This window comes from Camellia sinensis, chromosome 5 (genome assembly GCF_055761805.1).
Source record: "Camellia sinensis isolate YWXY chromosome 5, ASM5576180v1, whole genome shotgun sequence".
Classification (NCBI taxonomy): Eukaryota; Viridiplantae; Streptophyta; class Magnoliopsida; order Ericales; family Theaceae; genus Camellia; species Camellia sinensis.
The window spans coordinates 83,688,129-83,711,233 of NC_138965.1; the positions used below are offsets into that span (position 1 = coordinate 83,688,129).

Genomic DNA, 23,105 nt, shown 5'->3' on the forward strand with positions numbered 1-23,105 from the left:
AAAAAAACTTCTGAAAATCCTCTGAAAACAACTCTTCCTTTGCTGAGAAAGAAACTCTGTAATACTCTGTAACCAACCCGTCTCTGAAACACTCAGCAACATGGCCTCTTCTTCCCGTCCAGCTACCCAGAACATGGCCTCCTCTTCCCGTGGTCTGCTCACGCTCTTTCCAGAACTGAACGAGTCCACAAGAGAAATAACTGGTGCGGTGGCCAGTGAACCTCAACCAAACACCTCTGGTTTTGCCCCGTTGAACTTTCCGATGCGGTCGGTGGAGCAAAAAATGGCGGTGCAGTCGGATGTGGAGGCTAATCAGTATACCTTGAAGTCATGTGTGAAAACCATGACTGCGGTTACAAATTTGTCGAACCGGCTGCAGAGTAGGACAAATGAGGTGCAGCAGTTAAACGCCCAACTGGCTCTGCTCCAACGCATGTATAAGGATGCGCGAGCAGAGATAAGTGTGCTAAAGGCGGAAAACAAGGAGCTGAAACGGAAGGCCAGTTTTATGTTCCGATTTGGAGGGCCGCCATATGCTGCAGTGGAGGAGCAGGGAGTAGTGATCATGCCCAGTGGAGTGGGAAACACGGAGGCAACACCGGCAAGGGCCGCCCAAGACGGTGGCAAGAAGAAAAGACCGGCGGAATAGGCGAGAAGAAAAATCCCACTGTTCCGATTTGTGTTGGTTGTGTTTTGTTTTGTTTTGTGTTTTTTTTTTTTTATTTTTTTTATTTTTTTTTTTTATGGTGTAAAATGCTGATCGGGGTTGATCCCCGGCATGAAGAAATGACAAGTTTGTAAAATGTTGTTTTTTTTTTTTTTTTTTTTTTTTTTTTTTTTTGTTTTTGTTTTTGTTTTGGGAGTGTTTTGTTGAAAAAATAAAAATAAAATGAAAGAAAACAAGGGAGAAAGAAAATAGATAAAAAATATTTATAGATGGATTATATGAAAAACATCAGTGCGATTGTTTCAAAATAAAGTGGGGTATTTAAAAAAGAGGAAAAGTGACTTGGAAAAAATAAATAAAAATAAGTGATTTTTGAAATCAAATGGAGGAGAGAGAGGGACAAACCCATGTGATAAAGTGGAGAGAGAGTCGGTGAGTGGGGTGCAAAAGGTGAAGGAGAAATGATGGATTGAAAATGGTTTGGGTCAAAAGTGGACACTGTTAGTGGGGAATATGAGTGCATTGATTATTTGATATAATAATAATAATAATAAAAATAAAAAGTTAGAACAGTTGGAGAGAATGAGTGGAGTATGGTAAGGGTTTCATCCAAAGCCAAAATTCCTGCAGCGAATCACTTCGCAAATCCTAGCATGAGCTTTTTCTCTTTCCAGGCTTATTCATGAATTTCCTGGTGATTTCAAGAGCCTCTGGTGGCATTGTGGCAGAGAACACCCCAACCTGGATTTTGGGTGGCAGCAACTGAGAACACCCCAACCTGGATTTTGGGTGGCAGCAACTGGAAAATATCATAGATCTGATTTTTAAAAAACCTCGTGACAGCATTTCATCAGCTTCATCCAAGACAAACATTTTGATGTAAACAGGGCGAAGTGATTGTCTCCGCAACATGTCAAACACACGACCAGGAGTACCAACAACAACATGAACCCCACTGGAGAGAATGCGCTGATCTTCGCGCACACTAGTCCCTCCAACACAAGCATGAACCTTCACACTTTGCTGGGCAAGTTCAAGAGTGGGTGGAAGAACCAAAGCTTGGCACTCAACCAAGCTATAATCTAGCTGCTGCAGAATTCCAGAGCAGAATGTTGCAGTGTTTCCAGTTCCAGACTGTCTCGTCATATGAGGTGAAGAATTCTTCTCCATCAGCCTCACACATGACTACAGTTGCACAAATCTTTGTTGATTTTATCAGCGGAATAGGTTGAGGTCCGGCGGGCGGCTAAGGTGAGGTTGCCGCCCGCCGGGGAAGCGAAAATACTAGGTTTTAAACCAGCTCTGATACCATGTAAGAAATAATGTATAGAGAAAGAGAGAGAATAAATTGTATGTATTATTATTGATTGATATATTGATATCTATTACAATGATTAATGATTCCTATATATAGAAGAGGGTGAGTGTGTAGTAGGTAAGGAGTAGGTGAAGTGGAGGTGGTAGTGGTGTAGTGGGTTAGGTTTAGTGGAGTAGGTGAGGTGGTAGTGGTGTAGTGGGTTAGGTTTAGTGGAGTAGGTTTAAGTGGGTGAAGTAGGTGGAGAGTAGGTGGATTTTAACAGTATGAAATATAATTTTGGCAACGTCTGAATTTATGGTTGTTTGTAAAGTAGTTGAAATGTTATCAAGTGTTTACTGCATTTGGTTCTGTGTTATTATAGCCCGTAGGTATTTGGTTGGGCAGTATTACAACAAATATTATAACAACTGCACATCCAATAAAGGTTACATTAGTCCATTAAACATGCACTATTAGACTAGTTACAAAGAGTAGAAGCATAATCCTGCAATGCACCATATATAGCTGAAAGGATCAGGTTTGCTTGGTAGTAGGAAACTGAACAGTTTGGGTCTGGTCGGTAGTATATAGCCCAATGATCAAAGTTTGTTCAGCATTAGGAAACTGAACGAGTGATGTTTGTTTCGGATCAGGAAACCAAACAGGTGAGGTTAGTTCAACATTGAAAAGACGAGCATATTAAAACGTTTGGCTCTAATGCACCAAACAAAAGTCGAACAAATAACCCAGGAACCAATTCAAAAACGTTAAAAATTCCAAAACAAACACATCGTTTGGGAATTTTGCTGCTCCCTCACCACCATTTCTATGTCCATTGTATAAGCCTCCTTTTATTATCAAAACGCTTTCGTTCACACTTTTTATCAAAACGCTTTCATTCACACTTTTTGTCAGAGGTATAATAAAGAGGATGAAATGAGAAAGGAATGAGAGGAATAGGGTTTAAAGAGATATTATGTTTATATTTGTTTTTTGTTTTTTTCCCTTAAAGGCAATTTTGCACATGGGTAAAATTATAATAATAAAAATTCAAATATGGAGTGTAATGTGCTAAAAAATTGTATAAGTAGAATTACCCTTTGGTTGTTCTCAAATCTTTTCTTTTGACAAAAAGAGGCCAATGGAAATTACTATTGTTGGATATTCCTAATAAGTGTAGAAACAAGTCATTATTTCGTTATGTTCGTAGTATTATGGTGTGTTTCTATGCAGTTAGGTGGAAACAATAGAGTTTTGGTACTCAACTAATGTTTCATTTCGGTTTCCCAGGAAACGGAAACATTTTGACAGTTTCAAAGAGAAAAAAACAAAATTTTGTTCCTTGGGTGTTACCAAGGGATCAAAGCTTTGATTCTAGGGTCTTGGTCTCTAGTTACTCCTGCATTCATTACCTCTTCCATGTCCCTATTTGCATTATGTTTTTCCTCTGGATTTCTCTCCATAGGCAAGAGGGCACATGTGACGGAAGATACAAAGATAAAAATACATTGTTTGAACATTTCCCTAACAACTTGCTCTTTTAAAGAGTTTGTTCTTACATATGATGATTATCAAAATTTTGAGTTATTTCACTACTAAAACAAGCCAAATCCCTAAAATAACAGAGACTATTAGAAATTAATTAAAATTCAAAAATCGAAGTGATGGGGATCATGTGAGAACCTCCATTTATTGCACCTACGTGAGACGAGGGCAAACGATTCAGGATTTAGGATTTAATTATGCAATTTGGTTTATTTTAGGATTTATTGTCTATTTTAGGATTTATTGTCTATTTCCACATTTGAGACCATGTGACCAGCTATAAATACTAGACTTGTTGTAATTGGGAGACACCTACACCTTTGGTATGGAGATCAATATTGAGTTTAGAGAACTGATATTGTTTATTTTATTTTTTCTTTTCCCTTTGTTGGTTCCAATCTTGCCTATCATCCGGGATCACAAAATAAATAGGTTATACAATTGCGAGAGAAGCAATTACAAGATCGTTTTACATCTGGGAAGTTTAGAAAGCACAAATAGCATAAAATCCTATGTTTAAACAATTGGAATAATTTTTTAAAATATTACTTCATAACAATTGGAGTAATTTTTCATTAATGTCTATTATGGGATTGACTCAGTTTCAAGACAGTGATTCTAATATTCTATTATAAAAATATTTTAAAAATTGCAAATGATCAACGAAATTTACATAACAGTCTGTTAACATGGTAATGTATGTGAAAGATGTGAATATGATGCATTTGGTGTATTTTATATTATTGTTATTATGTCCTTTAGCTAAGGGTAGTTTAGTCTTATTATCGTAATTAGGTTATTAGGTTTTTGGCATGTTTATTATATAGATTGCACTTAGTTTTGATTGATTAATTCAATAAACAACATGCTTTCATATTATGTTTTCATGGTATCAGAGCCGGAGTACTTGGGGATGGATAGGGTGTGTGTCCCTAGCTTGCACGCCACAAGTGTTGCCAAGTGAGCACGCTGGGCGTAAGGGAGGGTGTGAAGCGAAGTCCCATCTCGCCTAAGTACTAAAATAATGTCAAGCATATAAGTGTGAGGACACCTCACCTCTTAAGCTAACCCTCTTAAGCTAGCTTTTGGGGAGAGTTCTACCCAAGGTGTAGCATGAACAAAGATCAAAGTGTGACTGGAAGCAAACCCAAAGCAGAGCAAGCCACGAACTGAGTCAGAGATGTGAACTGATGCTGTGACGGCCTGAGAGAGAAGCCACAAGCTGAGAGAGACCCATGAACAGAGCAGGCCAAAACAGGTTGTCGAAGATGCAAAGGAGAGTCATGAACTGGTTGTCGAAGTCAGAGATAGATTCGAATTGAAGTCATGAACTGGTTGTCCAAGTCGACTGAAAGACAAATCAAACACAGGGGAACCACCTTCGAATGGGAGAGAAGTCGCCTGCATGTTGATGGGGCTACGGTGGTCTTGTGAAGAAGAAAAGAGGAGTCACAAACCACCCTAGAGAATCGTGAGCCACCTGCGAAGAGAGAGAGGAGACTTGCAAACCACCTACAAAGAAAGAGGAGACTTGCAAACTGCGAAGTCTTCCTATGATTGCTTCAGAACCCTGGGTATGGCTTTGATACCATGCTACACAAGCTTAAGAGGTGAGGGTGCCCTCACGCTTATATGTTTGACATTATTTTAGTACTTGGGCGATGTGGGACTTCACTTCACAAAAGAAACAGAACAAGGAAGAGGGCAATAACAAGCCACGGCAAACAACCAATTTCAAGATTCTTAATTCCCAAATTATAGTACTTCATGTTTCATAGCATTTAGAACGGCATACTAGAAACCAATTCTCTCAATTTCTTAAAAACAATTAAAAATAAAAATAAAAAAGCCATAATTCAATCAATTTCTGCAATGTACGTAGAAGTGATGGAAAAGATAAGCCTATTGATCAAAACTTACGAAAAGGAAAGCATATTGCGAACTTTTGGCGCTGCAGGCATGTCCATAAACAATGAATTTGAGAAGAAAGAAAGACGTCTTCTAGCTTCTAAATTGGATGGCACATCCATAGCAGATTCCTTCACTGTAAGCAATAGATGAAGCCTTTTAATCTGAAGAAGGAAAAACAAGCATTATATGAGTAAAAAGTATAACTTCAGATAAAGACAAGATGAAAAGGACAAAAAAAATGTTACATAGATGCAAAGAAACCAACTATAAGAGATTCAAACACTCTTGATTTCTTGCTCTCTGTGGCAATAGAAAATAAAACTGCAATTCTGGAAAATTAACAGGAACCGAAAAACAAATTGCCAGACACTCTAAAACTAGAATTTTTCTTTTTTCATGGGTATTTTAAGTAACACTTACTCTCTCATTGAAAGCTTCTATGTCATCTGTAACTGGAAACCTAAGTTCTCCAAAGAACTGATATTGCTTATCCAGAGGTGTCATTCCCTCATCCATTCCATAAGATCCACCATGGCTTGAATCTAGCAAACTGCTAGAGAATAAATCAACATGTACGATGAAATCAACTTGCAACAATAGTTGTGGAGATAATTGCTTCTGAATGATTTACCTAGGACTTGGGTCGTCCATTATGTCTCTGGTCACAACCTCCAGCATGTTGAGCAATACAATGACAACCTTATCCTTGTCTTCTTTTTTATTTTCTCTCTGCAGAATTACCAGTGCATTTAGGATTCACTATTAACCTTAAATTCCTCAGCAACTACATTGAGAAAGTTTTTCATATATTATATATTTACCAGATACTCAATTAGCTGAACAAATTGTTCGTAGAGGCTAGGCAGAGCACTCATATTCAATACGCGGATCAGATCATCTTCTTGCATATGAAGATCGACTTCAGAGAAAATATCATTTATAACACTGGAGATAGTTAACCAACAAGTCAATAATGAGACAACTTAAGAGGAGAGAGAGAGAGAGCAATATGCTTAGATTGCGTATGTGTTAGATAGCAATTAACTTACGCTTGTTCACGTTGCCCTAAAACTAAAAATTTGATGATGTTTTTGCATGAAGCATAACACTCCTTTACAGCACAGAGCATATAATTGTCTGCCTGCAATCTCTTTTTCAGCTCATGGTCTTTCTTGTTGCTATCTTTAGCCATATCCAACGCTATTGGCAGCTACACAGTACTCAAAGAACAGATGCATATATCTATTAAGCAAGGTTAAAGGGAGAAGGTAGCTAGGGAGATAGAAACCTCGATCAAGGAAAAAAAAGGCTCAGGAGACAAAAACCTTGCTAGCAAGTAAAAATGGAGGCCACTGGATAAGATTCAGATCACGATCAGCCGAATATGGGACAAGCAAAAGGTTCTTTTCTCTGTGAAGGCAAGAAAATAAAATAGTAAAACCAATTAAAAGGAAAACACACAGAAAAGCTTTCAAAAATCATATATATATTCAAAGTAAGGGAAACATTTTTAAGTGTTGGAATCCTTGTACTACCTATTATTTATTAGATCCTCCTCTCTGAAGCTAGTAATTATTTTGTTCCACAACTGAGCAAATCTTGCTGACGCCTTCTCTATGTTCGATGGGACCTGAAGAAACAGCCAATTCCCAAAACTTACTAAATAAATAAAAAACAAATGAACAAATAAACTAAAGAAGTAGGTGAAAATGGATCGGAGTAATATAGTAATCAATATATACAAGATGTAATTGAACCTCATCAAATCTTCGAGATAATGTAGCTTTGAGACCCCTTTTAGGCTTCTCATTGTTTTCGGGTGGAATCAAGCGAGCGTTGAAAGCACCCGGCAATGATGAAAATCGAGACCTCAGCATGCCCAGTGTTCGAATCTGAATGCAAACAGAAACATTGAATTTCTCATTTCAAGAACCAAAGATCAACAAATGGCAGGACATATTTTTAGAGAAAATTATATATTATTAGATGAGGTTGTATAAGAATTTTTTAGAGTAATAAAATACACATTTTTTAGGAAAGTAATATTTGAAGTTGCATTAATTATCATGGCATCCAACTTATGAGTCATTCAACGGAACTTTGTACAAAATAATTGAACAAGGTTAAGACGAGGCAATATTTTCAAAAAAATCAATTTGGAAATCCACCATTGAAGCTTTCATTGGTTTGGAAAAACAAATGATAAGATTCCTAGAATGATAATGTCAAGGGTTTTCACGAAAGAAAGAAATATCACTTAGATATTGTTAGACTAGTTGCATGTTGAGTGTGTTATTTAATTCTATAATCAGGGGTACTATTGTCATATTGTCAAACTTGAGTTTAATATAAATAAGTGTTGAGGTGGAGGGTTGAATTAAAACTCTAAGCCTATTATTGCTGCAATTTCTTTTCTTTTTTTTTTCTCCTTTGTCTCCTCTCCATCTAATCATAACTCTAATCTCTGCGTACTTTACACTTCAACTTGGTATCAAATTATTCAATTCTACTCACACAAGTGTTGAATAGAAGTTGGACATCATCCGAAGGTAATGGTGATGTGCTGACATCATCATCTATACAAGGATGTTAGTGTGACATCACGTCCGTACGAACGTCGTGATCCAAAAAACCTAGGGTCCAACTGGTTTCTGCCTCTTGGTATTTAGGGTGATTTTTATAAAATTAATTCAAGTCATTTGATATGATTTTTGAATGATTTTCAAAATTATTGTCACATTTTTGTAATCGCAATTATGAACCTTTTATGCTATTTTTGTTATAATCCTCTCTCTAGGTGTGATAATTGAAAAGTCCAACCCACATTTCTCCTTAAAGCCCAGGTATTAAGGAGAGAGAAACTTGAGCATTAACCAGCACAAATGAGGCAACTCCAGGAGACGTGGGACACATTCCATCACACCTTCCTAGACTAGGACATACAATAGCCGGACAAACAGCACACTAGTCACAGGCCCAACCAAGTTCTGATACCAAATTGAAAAACTCAATCCACACTTCTCCTTAAAACCCAGGTATTAAAGAAAGGGAAACTGAAACCTTATAACTAGCACAGATAGAGCAACTCCAGTAGCATAGATAGGGCAATTCAAGGAGATGTGGGACACATTCCAACATCAATTTGCACCTGTAAGGCCTTCTTTGGTGTTTATTTGATGATTAAATACACTGGGTGGTGATTTCTAGACATCTAATAGGTTCGGCACCCCCCTTACCTAGTTCGGCAACTTGGATTATGGATGAACTTGTGTTCTGAATGTTCTAGTGCTTCATCTTGCTGCCTATTATCTATCTTGTTGTGGTATGTGGTTTCTTGTCCTGTTGGAGTTCTCTTGGTAGCATTTTTTTTTCTTTGATTGTTCATCTGCTATCTAAGTTTCATGGCTGAGGAAAAATCTCCAATCGCTAAGGATGAGGTGCCTCACACTTCATTGGTTAAGGATGAAGACTTGCCCAAATCTATCACTACCTAGAAATTGAATGGTTAGAATTAAATGGCTTAGGCATATGTTGTGAAGGTGTTTTTGCGTGGAAAGAAAAAAAAAATCATGCTTCTATACAAAACTTCCTCCACCTACCGATGATAAAACCTTTGATGATTGGTCTAGCAAAGATTCTGGTGTTATGGGATGGCTTTGGCATAGCTTTGGAACCGAATGTTGCAACCACAATTGAGTTTTGTAAAACATCTAAGCAGAATTGGGACTCTCTTGTTGAGTCTTTTTCACATGAGAGTAACATCTCTCAAGTGTATGAGTTGCATGAGAAGATTTTTCCTACTAAGCAGTTTGGTCGTCCCCTCTCTTAGTATTATAGTTGTCTTAAGAATTTGTGGGGTCAATTATAGTAACATTGCCCCTTACCTTGTCCATTATGGTTTCTGGCAATGGTAACACTCACAATGGGTATCGTAGCAACTTTGGCTCTTCTAGCACATAGACTAGGTCTTGTGGTCATAGTTCTCGTGGTCGTGGTTCTTATCGAGGCTCTCGCTGTGACGAGACCCCGTGGTGGTCATGGTTCTACTTATTGTCATGACTGGAAATGTGACGATTGGTTCCACTGGCCATAAAAAACCTTGGTGTTGGCAAAAGTATGACTTGACCATGTGCATCAAGTTACCAATATAGCTCTCTTCCCAGACATCTTCCTCTGGCTATGTTGCTCCTTCATCTGATTCTCATGAGACACTCACTACTCAAAATAATGCGCTTACTTCACTCCTTCATTTTGTTCTCCCATCATTGTCCACCATTACATTGGCCAATTCAAGTAATATTGCATGTAGGGCTCAATCTAGCCAACTTTGGCTCCTAGACTCTAGCGCTAGTTCACACATCTCTGGCAATTCATCTCTTTTCCATAGTTTACATCCTCCACCCATAATATTGTTCCTGCAGATGGGTCATCTCAACCGGTCAATGGGATGGGTACACTTCACCACACCACCGCTTTATCTTTACCCTTTAGTCTCTATGTCCCTAACTTTCTCTTTAATTTGCTGTCAGTTAATCAATTAACCAAAGCTCTCCACTGTTCCATAACATTTTCTCCCATTTCTTGTGCTTTGCAGGACCTCAAGACCATCATGAGTTCGGGACCCAAACAGCAAGGGTAATATTATCAAGATATTGATAACTAACACATTCATATTTCATCTTTTCTGAGTGCTACCATCTCTCCCCTGCAGTGGCATTTCCGTTTGAGTCATCCATCTTTGGCTAAGCTTAAGCTTATTGTTCCTGGTTTGAGTCATATGTCTACACTAAAGTGTGAAGCTTGTCAACTTGCAAAGCATCGTTGTGGTTCCTTTACTAGTCATAGTGTCAGTCGTGAGTCAAGAGTCTTTTGATGTAGTCCACACGAACATATAGGGTCCTTCTCGTACTTCTACACTTAATAATTTTTTTTTTTTTTTCTGTAGATGATTTCCCTCGGATGACTTAGTTGTTTTTAATGCCACAGCGCTTTGAGTTACCTCACATATTGTCTAAATTTTATAATGAAATTCATACTCAGTTTGGTAAACGTATTAAAATGTTTCGATCTAATAATGCCTAGTATACCCAATCTGTTGTTAATTCCTTTTGTGTTGATTGTAGTATTATTCATCAGACTACGTGTGCTCACACTTCTCAACAAAATAGAGTTGATGAACGGAAACACCGTCATGTGTTAGATATGCTCATACCATGTTATATAACATGTATGTGCCCAAACACTTTTGGGGTGCTGTGCTCACGGTGTTCTCTCTCATTAACTATATGCCCTCAATTGTGTTGCATAATCAGTCTTTGTTTTCCCTATTATATCCTCACTATTCCCGATTCCCTCTCCATCCTCATGTCTTTGGTTGTATGGCCTTTGCTCATGTTCTTGATCCTGATCAAGATAAGTTATCTCCCTATACTCACAAGTGTCTTGTTAGGTTATGCTCATACTCATACTCATAAGGGTTATTCATGTTATCATCCTGAGTCTCATCATTATATGGTCAATGGTGATATCACATTTTTTGAGTCCACCACTTTCTCTTCTCATGGCCAGCAATTGTCTTCTAATCTCATCTCTTGTCATGAGGGAGAGCCTTCTTTCCCACCTCCACTCCCACTCCCACTCCTACTCTTCTGATGTTAGATGTGTCCTTTCCTTCCTCCATAACTCCTTCATCATCTTCCGAAATATTTTCTCCTCTTATTCCACCTCTGTCCTCCCCATTGCAAGTCTACAAGTGATCCCAAACTCGACCTATGGTTTGTTATGGCCTAACCAGTTCATCTTCTTCGTCAGAGGTTCCTGTTCCATCCTCGCCTTCAGTCTCTACCAATTTGCCTATTGCTTTGCATCAAGGTAAACATATTTGCACTCAGCATCCTATTTCCCAGTTTGTTGCTTCTGCTCGTGTCTCTAGTTTTTCTTTCCTTTGCTTGTAGTTTGTCTTCTCTTTCTATTCCCACCTCTTATCGGCAAGTCTTGTCTAGTTCTGGCCGAAAACATGCTATAGACGAGGAAATTAGTGCTCTTCATCGAAATCAAACATAGGAGCCCACTACTCTCTCAAAGCCTACAGTTGGGTGTCGTTGGATTTATATTGTTAAGCATCTCACCGATGACTTTGTTGACCATCTTAAGGCTAACCTGGTTGCAAAGAGATACGCACAAACCAATGGTTTTGACTATTTTGAGACCTTTTCCCTGGTGGCTTCTCTTAATTTCGTTTGGATACTTCTCTCTATTGCTATCAAGTGTTCTTGGCCCGTATATATCAACTTGATATAAAAAAATGTTTTCTCTATGGCGATTTGCAAAAGGTGGTCTATCTGGACCAACCACCTAGTTATATTGTGCCCAATAATGAGCATCTTGTTTGTCGCCTGCGAAAAGCTTTGTATAGACTGAAGCAATCTCCTTATGCTTGGTTTGACTGCTTCAGTACTATTTTACTTGCCTACGGGTTTAAGCAATCCACTTCTGATCATTCTGTTTTTGTTCACCAATCATCTGCTGGGGTTATAGCCTTGATTGTTTATGTGAATGACATTATCATTTCTAGTAATGACTCTATTGGGATTGCTACTTTAAAACACAATTTAAGCCAAAAGTTTCGTACTAAGAACTTGGGGAATTTTCAAAATTTTCTTAGGATAGAGGTTGCTCATTCTTTTCAAAGTTTTTTCCTTTCTCAGCAAAAGTATGTGCTTGATCTTTTCTCTGAAACAGGCCTCTTGGGTGCCTGACCCATACTCCTATTGGGATTGAGGTTGCTCGTTATGTTTTTATGTTGGCTAGTATCGTCGTTTGGTTCGGAAATTGATTTATTTTATTGACACCCATTTGGCTACTACTTATGCTGTGAGTGTGGTCAGACAATTTATACATGCTCCTCGTCATCTACACTTTAATGTCGTGTTGTATTTTGCGCTACCTAAAGAGTGCCCTTACCCGTGGTCTACTGCATCGCTATTCTACTTCTTTGTCTGTCACTGGCTTTAGTAATGTTGATTGGGCTGGTAGTCGTACTAATCATCGTTCCACTTCTGGCTATTGTACCTTTGTTGGTGATAACCTAGTTAATTGGTGTAGCAAGAAGCAAAATTTTGTTGCTCAATCTAGTGTCGAAGCTGAGAATCACGCTAAGCCCTATACCGCTTCTGAGATGTTGTGGATTTGCTCTCTTTACACGACATTGTGGCAATCAGGCTACTATCTTCATTTTAAATAATCTGGTATTTCAGAAAGCACTAAGCATATTGAGGTTGACTTTCATTTCATTTAGGATTTGTTATTACGAGAAGCATCTTCTCTATGTTCGGTCTAATGATCAAATGGGGTGATATTCTTACTAAACCGTTAGCTCGACCTTCATTTCAGCGCTTGTCCGCCAAGCTAGACATGTTCAACCTCTATGCTCTAGCTTGAGGAGTGTTAGAAAAGTTGCATGTTGAGTGTGTTATTTAATTCTATAATGAGGGGTACTATTGTCATATTGTCAAACGTGAGTTTAACATAATTCTATAATGAGGAATACTATTGTCATATTGTCACACTTGAGTTTAACATAATTCTATAATGAGGAATACTATTGTCATATTGTCACACTTGAGTTTAACATAAGTGCTGAGGTGCAAGGTTGAATTAAGACCCAAAAAAAATTCACTATTTAATATTTTTCTAACAACCATTCCTACTTTGTTATTATTATTTATTTTTTATATGTAATACAAATCTATTTCTTTTTTCTTTTCTTTTTTTTTTCTTTCTTGACAATACAATTTATTTCAATTTCAAAAAAATTTGTCCATTGATATCCCCAAAAAAAATCCATCCGTTGGTCTATTGTACGACACCAACCACTCATTCAATTATATCTCACAAATGCATCTTTGATGCATTGAACACACCAGCCACTATGTTCTCGCACTCTCTTTCTGTCTCTCTCACATACCTAGGTTCTCTGCATTCAATTACTCTTTTCTCAGACTCAATGGCTTCTCAGACTCAATGGCTTCTCTTACATACATTTGTCAGTCCTCTTTCTTACACAATCTCTCTCAGCCTCTATCTACCTCTCTTAGTCCACGATTGGTGATTTCACTCGACGATCTACCACTCACGCCTCTCTCAAACACTCAATCAATGATCTCACATGGCATGGAGCTTGGAGATTAAGGAAACTCAGGAGGGATTCTCAAACCTCGTCAGTGCTCAGTAGGTCGCGTCCCCACCTGCGGCAATCCAACCCCAACAACAACTACCGAGGGTTTTCTTTAAAGATCTACAACAAATCCGCAAATCCCTCAACCTTGTTTGATTTTTCCTTTTTCTTTTTTTTCTTTTTCTTTTTTTTGTATTAATTTGTGTTTTTGAAATTTCTTGTGAAGTTTTGGTTCAATTGTTGTATTTCTGTGTTTTTTTTTTTTTTTTTTGGGCCGGGAAACTTTGAAGGACGGAGGAATTAGTTAACTAGTTTGATGATGTGGCAAGGTATGGCATTGCCAAAGTTGCTGCCAAATTTGGCACAACAAATAGCATTGGCAAAATTTGGCAAGAGACATAGCAGCCCACTGGAGAACTAGTTTTGTGAATGCCAAATTTTGGCAATGGCAGCTCCTTTGGCAGGCCATTGGAATTGCTCTAGGAAAAAACTTTAGTAGGGACAAAAATAAAATAAAACAAAATAAAAAAGTACTTTGTGGAAACAAACAAAATATATGCTACTTAATCATGTTTGTTTTATCTTCTCCTCTCTATCTCTCCTCTTCTCCTATCTAGTTTCTTAGATTCTCTAATAAATTTAGTACTCTTTATCCTCAATTTTTCATTTACCAAAAAGACGCAAATAGAAATGAGAATTGGTAATTATTCTGAAGAGGTGTGTCGATTACTTATCATTTCGATTTGTTTGGTAGTGTTTCCAGTGTTATTTGGTATGTTTCGGTAGGTTTTGTTAATTTGGAAATAATCCCAATTCACTAGTTGTGATGAACTAAGTAGGCACATTCAAGAGCCTGTCCTTGATGCTTGTAGTTTTCAAACAACATAATATTAACAAAACTATTATGTTATGCTTGGGTGCTAGCTATAAAGCACAGACACCTCTCTAGATGTCACATACTGGTGTTCAACACCTATCTGACATGGACATGCTCTCGACACAAGTCAGACACACTCAAGGCATTGTCCCATATTTTTAGTTGAACAAAATGCGATGTTTCATTTTATTTTATTTTTTTATTTGTTTCACCGAAGCAACATACCAAAGGTTGATGAACTTGATGAGAATAAATATTTTACAAAGAAAAAAATTATATAACATTTAAATATATGATACATAATAAATATATAAAATGATATATTTTGCACTTATCTCCTATGTGTTGTGTTTAAAGATTTGCATGTATGCCTACAAATGTCATGTTCATGCTTCTTAGGGTGCTAGTTATTTCAATATTAGTGTAAAAGGGAACTTTAAATTTACCTTGGTATCAGATAGTAAGATTTGTTGTTGTGAACAATTTTGAAGGCTCTGTGATGTAAGTTACCCCTTGTTGGATAGCTAGATATACCTTGTTGGACCCATTTCGTAACAGCGTAAGCTTTTGGGATAATTGGTGACTTAACATGGTATCAAAACTCAAGTTGAGAGAAGTCTTGGATTCAAGTGTCTTCATTGGCATTTGGTATTATGTCCTCATTTGGTTTCTCCTTCTCTGTTTGGTTGTTTGTTTCTCCTTCTATTTGGCTCTCTGTTTGTCTCTCCATGTGTAGGATGGGGTTGCATGTGAGAGACGATGTTCAATAGCTTAAGCTTTGGGGACAATTGGTGACAAAACACCCCACCCACCCAAAATATATATATATATATATAATCATTAATAACAAAAAATAAAACTAAACGTTCACTTTATGTGACACGAGACGCGCTTGTCTATCGGGATAACCAATAAGATTCGGAAACTATAAAGCACGGACACCTCTCCGAAGACAACGTATGGGTGTCCGACACTTGATGAGAGGTGTCCCCTTTTCTTTTTTCTTTTTTTGAATTTTTTGCAGTCGGACACGTTGGGGACACGATTCCGAACAAAACCCTAACTTGTTGGTCGACAAAGAGAAAGAAGAGAAAGAAGGTGAAGAAGAACCTGAACATGTTAAAGCTGTGAAGAACCAGTCGAAGCCTTAGATCAAGGTATGTCCTCCTTCGTTCTTCTTCTTTGCTTCGTTTTTCTTCTTCTTTCATCACTTCGAAGGTCGTCTCTCTCTGTGCGCGCTTTTCGCTCTCTCTATCATAGATCGTCTCTCTCTGTCTCCCGTAGATTGCCTCTATCTGTCTCTCGCAAATCGTCTCTCTCTCGCAGGTCCTCTCTCTCTCTCTCATTGATCGTCTCCCTTTGCTTTTCATCTCTCCCTCTCTCTCCCGCTTTTTATTTATTTATTTCTTTTTCTTCTCAAATTGAAAATACTTTTTTTTATAACCAAAAGCCTACTTTTTTTATTTACACCTAAGACCCTCTTTATTTTTTAATTTTTTTTCAATTTTAGACATATAATAAATAAATAAAATTATATATATTAAGCATGTCCCCAGCGTGTCGTGTCCCCCATTTTTTGAAAATTTGCGTGTCTACGTGTCCGTGTCATGTCCCGTGTCCATGTCCATACTTCATAGATTTAGAAATTATCTGATACTCTCCTAAAAAGATAATACTATCTTCGTCTTTGCCATCGGAATCCATGCACTTCAAAGTCCCTATTTCAAGATAGGGAGTATCATTCCAAAAGATAATCCGTGGTAGCCTGGGGATTCTTATGTCACACTCCGATTAGCAGAATGTTGTTATCATCCAACATGTGACATCACATTATGTCATCATATGCGGTTATATCATCAAAATGATCATAACATGCAAAGATAAACATACAGAGTAGACATTTTGCTCATAACGTAGCTAAAAACAAAAAATACAAATAAGATATTATTGATACTGATACAATGACCTATGCATGTAGGATTCGCTAATTCTTAAACTACATCCTTCATAACATAATGAAAGGGTTTACTACAACAATACATAGCCAATAGACTCCATACTTGGATTGGGAGTAAAACAACAACAACAACAACAACAACAAAACTTATAAAAATGTGAATGGGAAGTTCCACCAACCTCTCCAAGACGGCGAAATGCACCATATATACCTCCAAATATTGTGGAGAAAATAGCATACCAAATCTGGATATCCATGAAATAGACCTGCAGTGGTCATTGATTTAGACATCAAGAAAAAAATGAGCTTGGAGAAACCGAGTGGGACAGATCCAGCACCAAAATGGAAATGAACTTACAAGAACAATAGGTGCCCAGATTGCAATCACAACACCAATATTGCTCTTGGCTGCAAACAGCAAATGTTAACACTAAAAACCATCTCTTGTTATGAAGAAACATATATATTTCTACACATGTATACAATAATGCAAAGAAATGAAATTCACTCATTTGTTACCTCGAGGGAAGAACTCATGCCATTGGTAAGTTGTTATGTGAATTCGCATAACATCTTTTGTAGGACGCACAAGAGAGCTTATCTGAAACAAAGAACACAAATGAGAGAATGCTCTAGTATATGCTAGGAAATAGTACTTGACCTATAATCTCTGTGAGAAGAATGCTCAGAGGGTAAAGTGGGAACACATCTCATGTTTAGCTGGAAAAGCACAAAGTGACTGCTTTAGACTGAAATTGCTGATCTTAGACTTGATAACCTGAGCTTTTACATCACACAGGGAGATGTGACAGTAGACAGATATTTATCTTTAGTATATTTTATTCAAAGTAATTGATTAACATAATCATATTATGTCAATTGCATATTGTTTTCTTTCCTTATCATGCTTCAGGTCTTCTTTTTTATGTATATGAGCAAAAGGTTCAAAATATTGGTTGATAAAGGAATTAGGAAAATTATAGATTATAGTTGTGAGCCTGAAAAATTAGAAATTTTAATACAACTCAGGCTGAAACGAAACAAAGATTTCCCTCTTACTAGAATCAAAACTCATAGTAGTAAAAGATGAATGAGAGAAACACCTCTACATAGTAACTGAATGCTAACTTCGCCACTATGAGGAGAACCCAAAACATAGTATACCTGAAAGTTGAAACAGATATAGCTAATCAGTTACAACAGGAAATATCTGATTCCTGCCATGCCCACCTGACAATCCAACACTGTATTCTTACTTGAAAAGAGAAAATGCGCTCTCATGCATTCCCCTTCCAACATATAGCCGAGGCTGCAAAACATCACAGGATATCAGAAAGATCGCAACAGAATACAAAACAGAACGTAATATTTATAAGGGGAAAACTCACTTTAACCCCTTGTACTTCACCCTGAAAACACATATGCCCCTAATTATAAACTAAAAGTTTGAGAGGGAGTATGTATTTTCAGAGAAAAAAGTTAAAAGGATATAAAGTCAATTTTCCCCTAATTATAAACTAAAAGGTTTAGTATCAACGAACACATGCAAAAAAGATACATAAATATATACACATTTAAATTAGGGACTAATATAAAAAAATATCGAGATGTTCCTGCATACCTGAGACCACCACATAATGAGCATAACAATCTTATAGTTCGACCTTTCCAGGTGCCGGCGAATGAATGGAAACAGAAACAACAATGCAGATAGCATATTTGGAGATAGGTAAACTAGAACTGCCACAATGAACAATGAAGGTGAACTTGGACTATTGCCGAACCAATTCCTAATGGTCTGTGCAAATCCAGTAGGATTTTGCCAACTATACGCGTAAGTCACCGGTAAAACTATCACCCAAGCTGCAGCAGAAACAGCCTTCAAAATGTATCGTAGCTTGACATGCAACGACATGCTGCGCCTGGCTTTAAAGCTCATAATTATATCAAGGATAGCTGCAAATATGAAGATTCCAGTAAGCAATTCACAATTTTCACCAAGTACATACTTGTTATATTATTGTTGAATACTGAGGAATATTATGGAGAAGATAACACTCTAGTTTTTCCTTACATCAAGCTAAGCCTTCACCTTCTTTTAACTAAAGGTATAGAATTGGCTACTAACGAGTCAAAAAGAGCATGCCATGACAATCCTTAGGTTTTTCCCCATGAGGTTAGGTCACATCAGACATCAAACAATCTTAAATTCTCATATAACTCAACCTATTGAATTGAAAGAATACATAGACATTTACAGGCTGCTGGACTTTTCTTACTACTATCTTGGGAATTAAAACAATAAATTTGGATCAGTTAGACCACTAAGACTCTTCTAAATGCATTAGAAACCACATATATATACCCACACACAAAGCTTGATACCAATACTGCAGGCCTTGTCCAGTAAATATTTATAGGAACAAAAATAAGTAACCTATAAAGAAACATAAATAAGACTAATGCAGCCAAGTCGATGCAAGATTGACATGATAATTGTCAATTGAGACACTAGAATTATATTAGAAGTCTTTTCAAATTATTTTGTTGTATTTGCTTATTTTAGACGTTATTAGCGTTTTTGGGATGAATCTTGGGACTTAGGAAAGATGTTACCATATTTGATAGGGGTATTCTTGTATGGTAATTACATGTTTTTAAGGTCTAGTTTGGCCTACAAAATGGTCTCTTAGAGAAAAAATAAATTAAGTGTTGAAGATGAATAAAAATTAGGGCCTTGTTTGGTTTGTTTTTCAGAAAAAATTTTGGGAAAAATTTTCTACAAACAAATTTTCAAGAGTAATCAAACCAAACAAATTTTTTCAAAAAAAATCTCAAAATTTTGTTTGGTTACCTACTTTCCAAAATCACTCTCTCTCATCCACATCAAATCAATCACTTTTTTTAAAACTCTCTCCCCAAAATAATTTTCTAAAACTATTTCTGAAAAAAAACAAACCAAACAAGTTTTCGTACTTTTTATCTAAAAAACTACTCTACACATACAAACCAAACACACCCTGAATATTTGAAAGAGATTCTCTCTATATACATGTTCTCTCTACTTTCCCTTTCTTCCATCTCTTCTATTCCCATGTCAGAAAACAAATCAACATTCACTTTCTTTGGTTAGAGTTTTCAAAAAATTCTATTTTCTTGTTTTCCGTATTTTTTTTGTTTTTACTAAATTTTTTTAATATTTTAAGTAATTTTTTTAATTTTTAGACATACCTAACATAAATACACCTAAAAAGTTAAAAAATTGTGAAAAAAACCTTTTAAAAATTTACTAAATACCAAAAATACAAAAAAAAATATATGAGAATTCAGTACATTTTTTGTATTTTTATGTATTTATTAATTTTTTTTAGAATATTTTTTCACAAATTTTTTACTTTTTAGATACATGTAAGTAAGATGCATCTAAAAAAGTAAAAAAAAAATGTTTAAAATTTTAAAAATATTCACTAAAAACAAAAAAAAAAACACGAAAACCAAAAAACTCAGTTTTCAAAAAACTTTATCCAAAAGACTCAAACCAAACACACTTTTTTCCCATCACATGTTTAATGAAATTTTAAAGAAGTTTGGACTTACATCAGTTGGGTAACCTTGTTGTTGGGGAAAACGGAACCTCAAGTTCAATATTCTTCAAGTTTGAAAAGATTTGGTATCATCTTTTTGTCTCCAATGAATCCTTTGCTTTGATACCAAAATGATGTGGGTTGGACATTTTAAGAGATGGAATAGAAGATGAAAGAATGAAAAGCAAGAATATAGGAAAGGAAAGAGAACACGGAGATAAAATATGGATAGAGAGAGAGAGAGAGAGAGAGAGAGAGAGGGAGTTCAATACTTTGTTAATGAATAATAAGAAGAAAAAAAATCCAATTTTAATTATCATTAATGTATAATTATTATTTTTGTAAAACTCAATAGACAATCACATTTAGATTGAGAAATAGAATGCTAACATTATTAGTAAAATATTTATTGAACTAAAAAAAGATATTAATCAATACACGTACTATAACACTTCACGTCTAAACCCGACCCATTTGCCCTTATTTGATTGGTTTCGGGTACAGTTATGTGACCTTGGTATCCGAATCATTTGTTTGTATCGTCATTGTAGTCATTGCTAATGTTGTTAATGCGATAGAATTGTTTCAAGATTTGAGAAAGTATTTTTGGGGTTTGTTATTGTGAATTTGAGAGTAGAAATGTGATTTTTTGGATTGTCGATCGATTGCTTTGTTTGTATTGATTTTGTGCGTCTTCCAATAGCTAGCGATCATTGTGGGATCTTAAAGCAATCGGTCACTCATCAATTGCTTCACCTAGTTAGAATTTGAATTTCCATCCAGTGCTTAACTATCACTCTGAAATGCAATCAATCACTTTGATGCAGATATTTCATTAATACACGTCTTCTCCCTCTTTTCTCTCGCGTTTTCTCTCTTCTTCTCTTTTCTCTCCACTTTCTCCCTCTGCCATTAATACACCATAAAAGCTTCAATCTACCCTAGCTAAAGCGAGAGTTGATCGTCAACATTGTAGAGCACAACGAGGGCTTCGCATTCATCAAAACCAATTTCCATTTCATCCACCTTCAAATTCTGGGGTTTCTCTCTCCACTATTTGAGGTAGGGATTTCTTTGATCTACTCAATATGAGTTTATATTTGAATGTGTGGTATATTTATTTATACTAAATTCAGAAATATGTAGAGATTTTTGGAAATTTGCATTGTAGAGATTTAGGGCTTAAAAATATTGGTAATTTCTCTATATTTTTCTTATCAAATGTATTTTATCGGTGTTTTATAACATGAGAATGCTTTAATTTGAGAAATCCCAATTTCTTTGAAACCCTAATTTGAGAAATTATTTTATTGTTGAAAATGTCGTCTCTACTCTCGAAATTGAAATGAGATATCTTAATTTATGAGTTATTGCATATGCTAGAGATTGTAAATTGTTGACAATTGGTGGAGAATTGCATTGTCGTAGAAATCACAAACCTGGGGTGAACTGAAACTCATTATGATAATTTGAATTGTTGAATTCTTGAAATGAATAATCCGTTGATGAACGGTGGTGTTGTTAACCACATTTTGGATGATTGAAATTTGCATCAGATGCATTACTATTTGAAAACCCCTTGTTTTAAATTGACCGGTAAATGGTCAATATGGGAAATGTATAGAAATGAGATTAAGTTGGCAAGAGGGTCCATTGTGAAAGATCGGAAACCTGTGCAAATGGATACCAATTCCCTTCTGGTTAACAACCGGTAAAGTAGGGGTATAGGTGATGCTTAGCGATGACTATTAGCAGATACATTGACCTACAGATTCACCTGGATATAACTAGATAAATCATTGATTTGAGAATATTTATCAAACATTGTGATTAAACCATAAGATTTGAAAAGGAATGTTATGATTGACAGAAAATGGGATTTGAACATTGTATACATATGTTATAGTATCATGATCATATACATGTGTAGATTGATATTAGTATATGTAAAGATTTCTCTACTGGATTATATGTTCATCCCATGCTAAAACTTTTCAAGTATTGACAATGTGCCACGATTTTGAGTTGGCATAGAACTTATGCATGAGCTAGAGAGAGCTCTATTGATTGTTGGCCTAGGGCCTTTATTTTGAAGGTTGAGTGACGTTATTTTTGCAAGGGTTGTACCCTTTTTGAGAGTGATGTAAGCCTGTGAGCATTTCTTTTGAATTGAATGATTATTCCATTTTGATTGGCATACTTGTATTCATGTCAGCTAGTCAATGAATATAGGATGTAAGGACTATAGATCATGTACTTGACCAGTCTATATATATATATATATATATATATGTGGAGGGAGGTTTGTTGTAATTATTCTGTCTTTTTATTATATTTGTGGTTTGATTGTCGTGGAGTCGGATCTTGGAAATTCGAGGCGTGACACATACATCAAACACTGAAGTAGTTATAGGTAGCAATAGGAGGGCAAAACTGTCATTTGACTTTGAGGACGAAAATAAAGGACCATGTTCCACTCACTCTTTCTATATAGTAGTATGGATGTGGATGTGGATGTGGATGTGGATGTGGATGTGCTGGAAGCAAAAAATATTGATCAATATTAATATTAATCAATACATATACATCAAACACAGAAGTGATATGAGGAGCAAAGGGAGGGTAAAACCGTCATTCAAATTTGAGAACAAACATAAAGGAACGTTTTGCTCCAGTTGTTGAAGATTCATGGAATGTTTTTCATTGAGAAAAGTATAGTGGCTAATGGATGGAAATTAGATTATCTGTTTAATTGGTTATGAATGATCATTTTGATATATGAAAATGGAGGGCAAAAAGTGTCATAACACTTTTGAGGACCATTTATGCACTCAAGCTTTACATATGGATATGGATAGAATTGGCCACCCAAATCTTGTTCTTCATGTCCTCCAGATGCAATCAAACATGTGCTAAATAAAGTAAAATTTAAATGAATTAAGGAAAAAGATCCCAGCTCTATTCTGAAAGAATAATACTGTCAACAACTTCTAGCAAAAAATGTGTGAAATAAAAAAGGATAATGAACAATTGTATAAAGTAGGAAAACCCAAATGAGTACAGTATTGAAACTAAGAGTTTGGGGGAGAAA

At 36.2% G+C, this 23,105-nt stretch overlaps 1 protein-coding gene and 1 long non-coding RNA gene across 2 annotated transcripts in view; both read right to left on the bottom strand.

Annotated features, from left to right (window-relative positions):
• The window catches only part of GSL03 (glucan synthase-like 3), a 65,262-nt gene that overhangs the window by 17,794 nt on the left and 24,363 nt on the right, over positions 1 to 23,105 (bottom strand). The window contains exons 16-29 of the mRNA XM_082869174.1: positions 18,052 to 18,386; positions 17,687 to 17,739; positions 17,534 to 17,594; positions 16,950 to 17,031; positions 16,789 to 16,838; positions 16,610 to 16,696; positions 7,178 to 7,312; positions 6,956 to 7,050; positions 6,746 to 6,830; positions 6,470 to 6,630; positions 6,242 to 6,365; positions 6,052 to 6,149; positions 5,841 to 5,970; positions 5,430 to 5,581 (exon numbers count right to left, since the gene is read on the bottom strand). Of these exons, the coding sequence (XP_082725300.1) occupies positions 5,430 to 5,581; positions 5,841 to 5,970; positions 6,052 to 6,149; positions 6,242 to 6,365; positions 6,470 to 6,630; positions 6,746 to 6,830; positions 6,956 to 7,050; positions 7,178 to 7,312; positions 16,610 to 16,696; positions 16,789 to 16,838; positions 16,950 to 17,031; positions 17,534 to 17,594; positions 17,687 to 17,739; positions 18,052 to 18,386 (1,648 nt within the window). The remainder of the gene's footprint in view (positions 1 to 5,429; positions 5,582 to 5,840; positions 5,971 to 6,051; positions 6,150 to 6,241; positions 6,366 to 6,469; positions 6,631 to 6,745; positions 6,831 to 6,955; positions 7,051 to 7,177; positions 7,313 to 16,609; positions 16,697 to 16,788; positions 16,839 to 16,949; positions 17,032 to 17,533; positions 17,595 to 17,686; positions 17,740 to 18,051; positions 18,387 to 23,105) is intronic.
• Positions 806 to 2,246, bottom strand: LOC145790708 (uncharacterized). Its single transcript, XR_014329699.1, has 2 exons — positions 1,446 to 2,246; positions 806 to 1,408 (listed from the first exon to the last, which is right to left on the bottom strand). It is a non-coding gene; the product is annotated as an uncharacterized LOC145790708 (long non-coding RNA).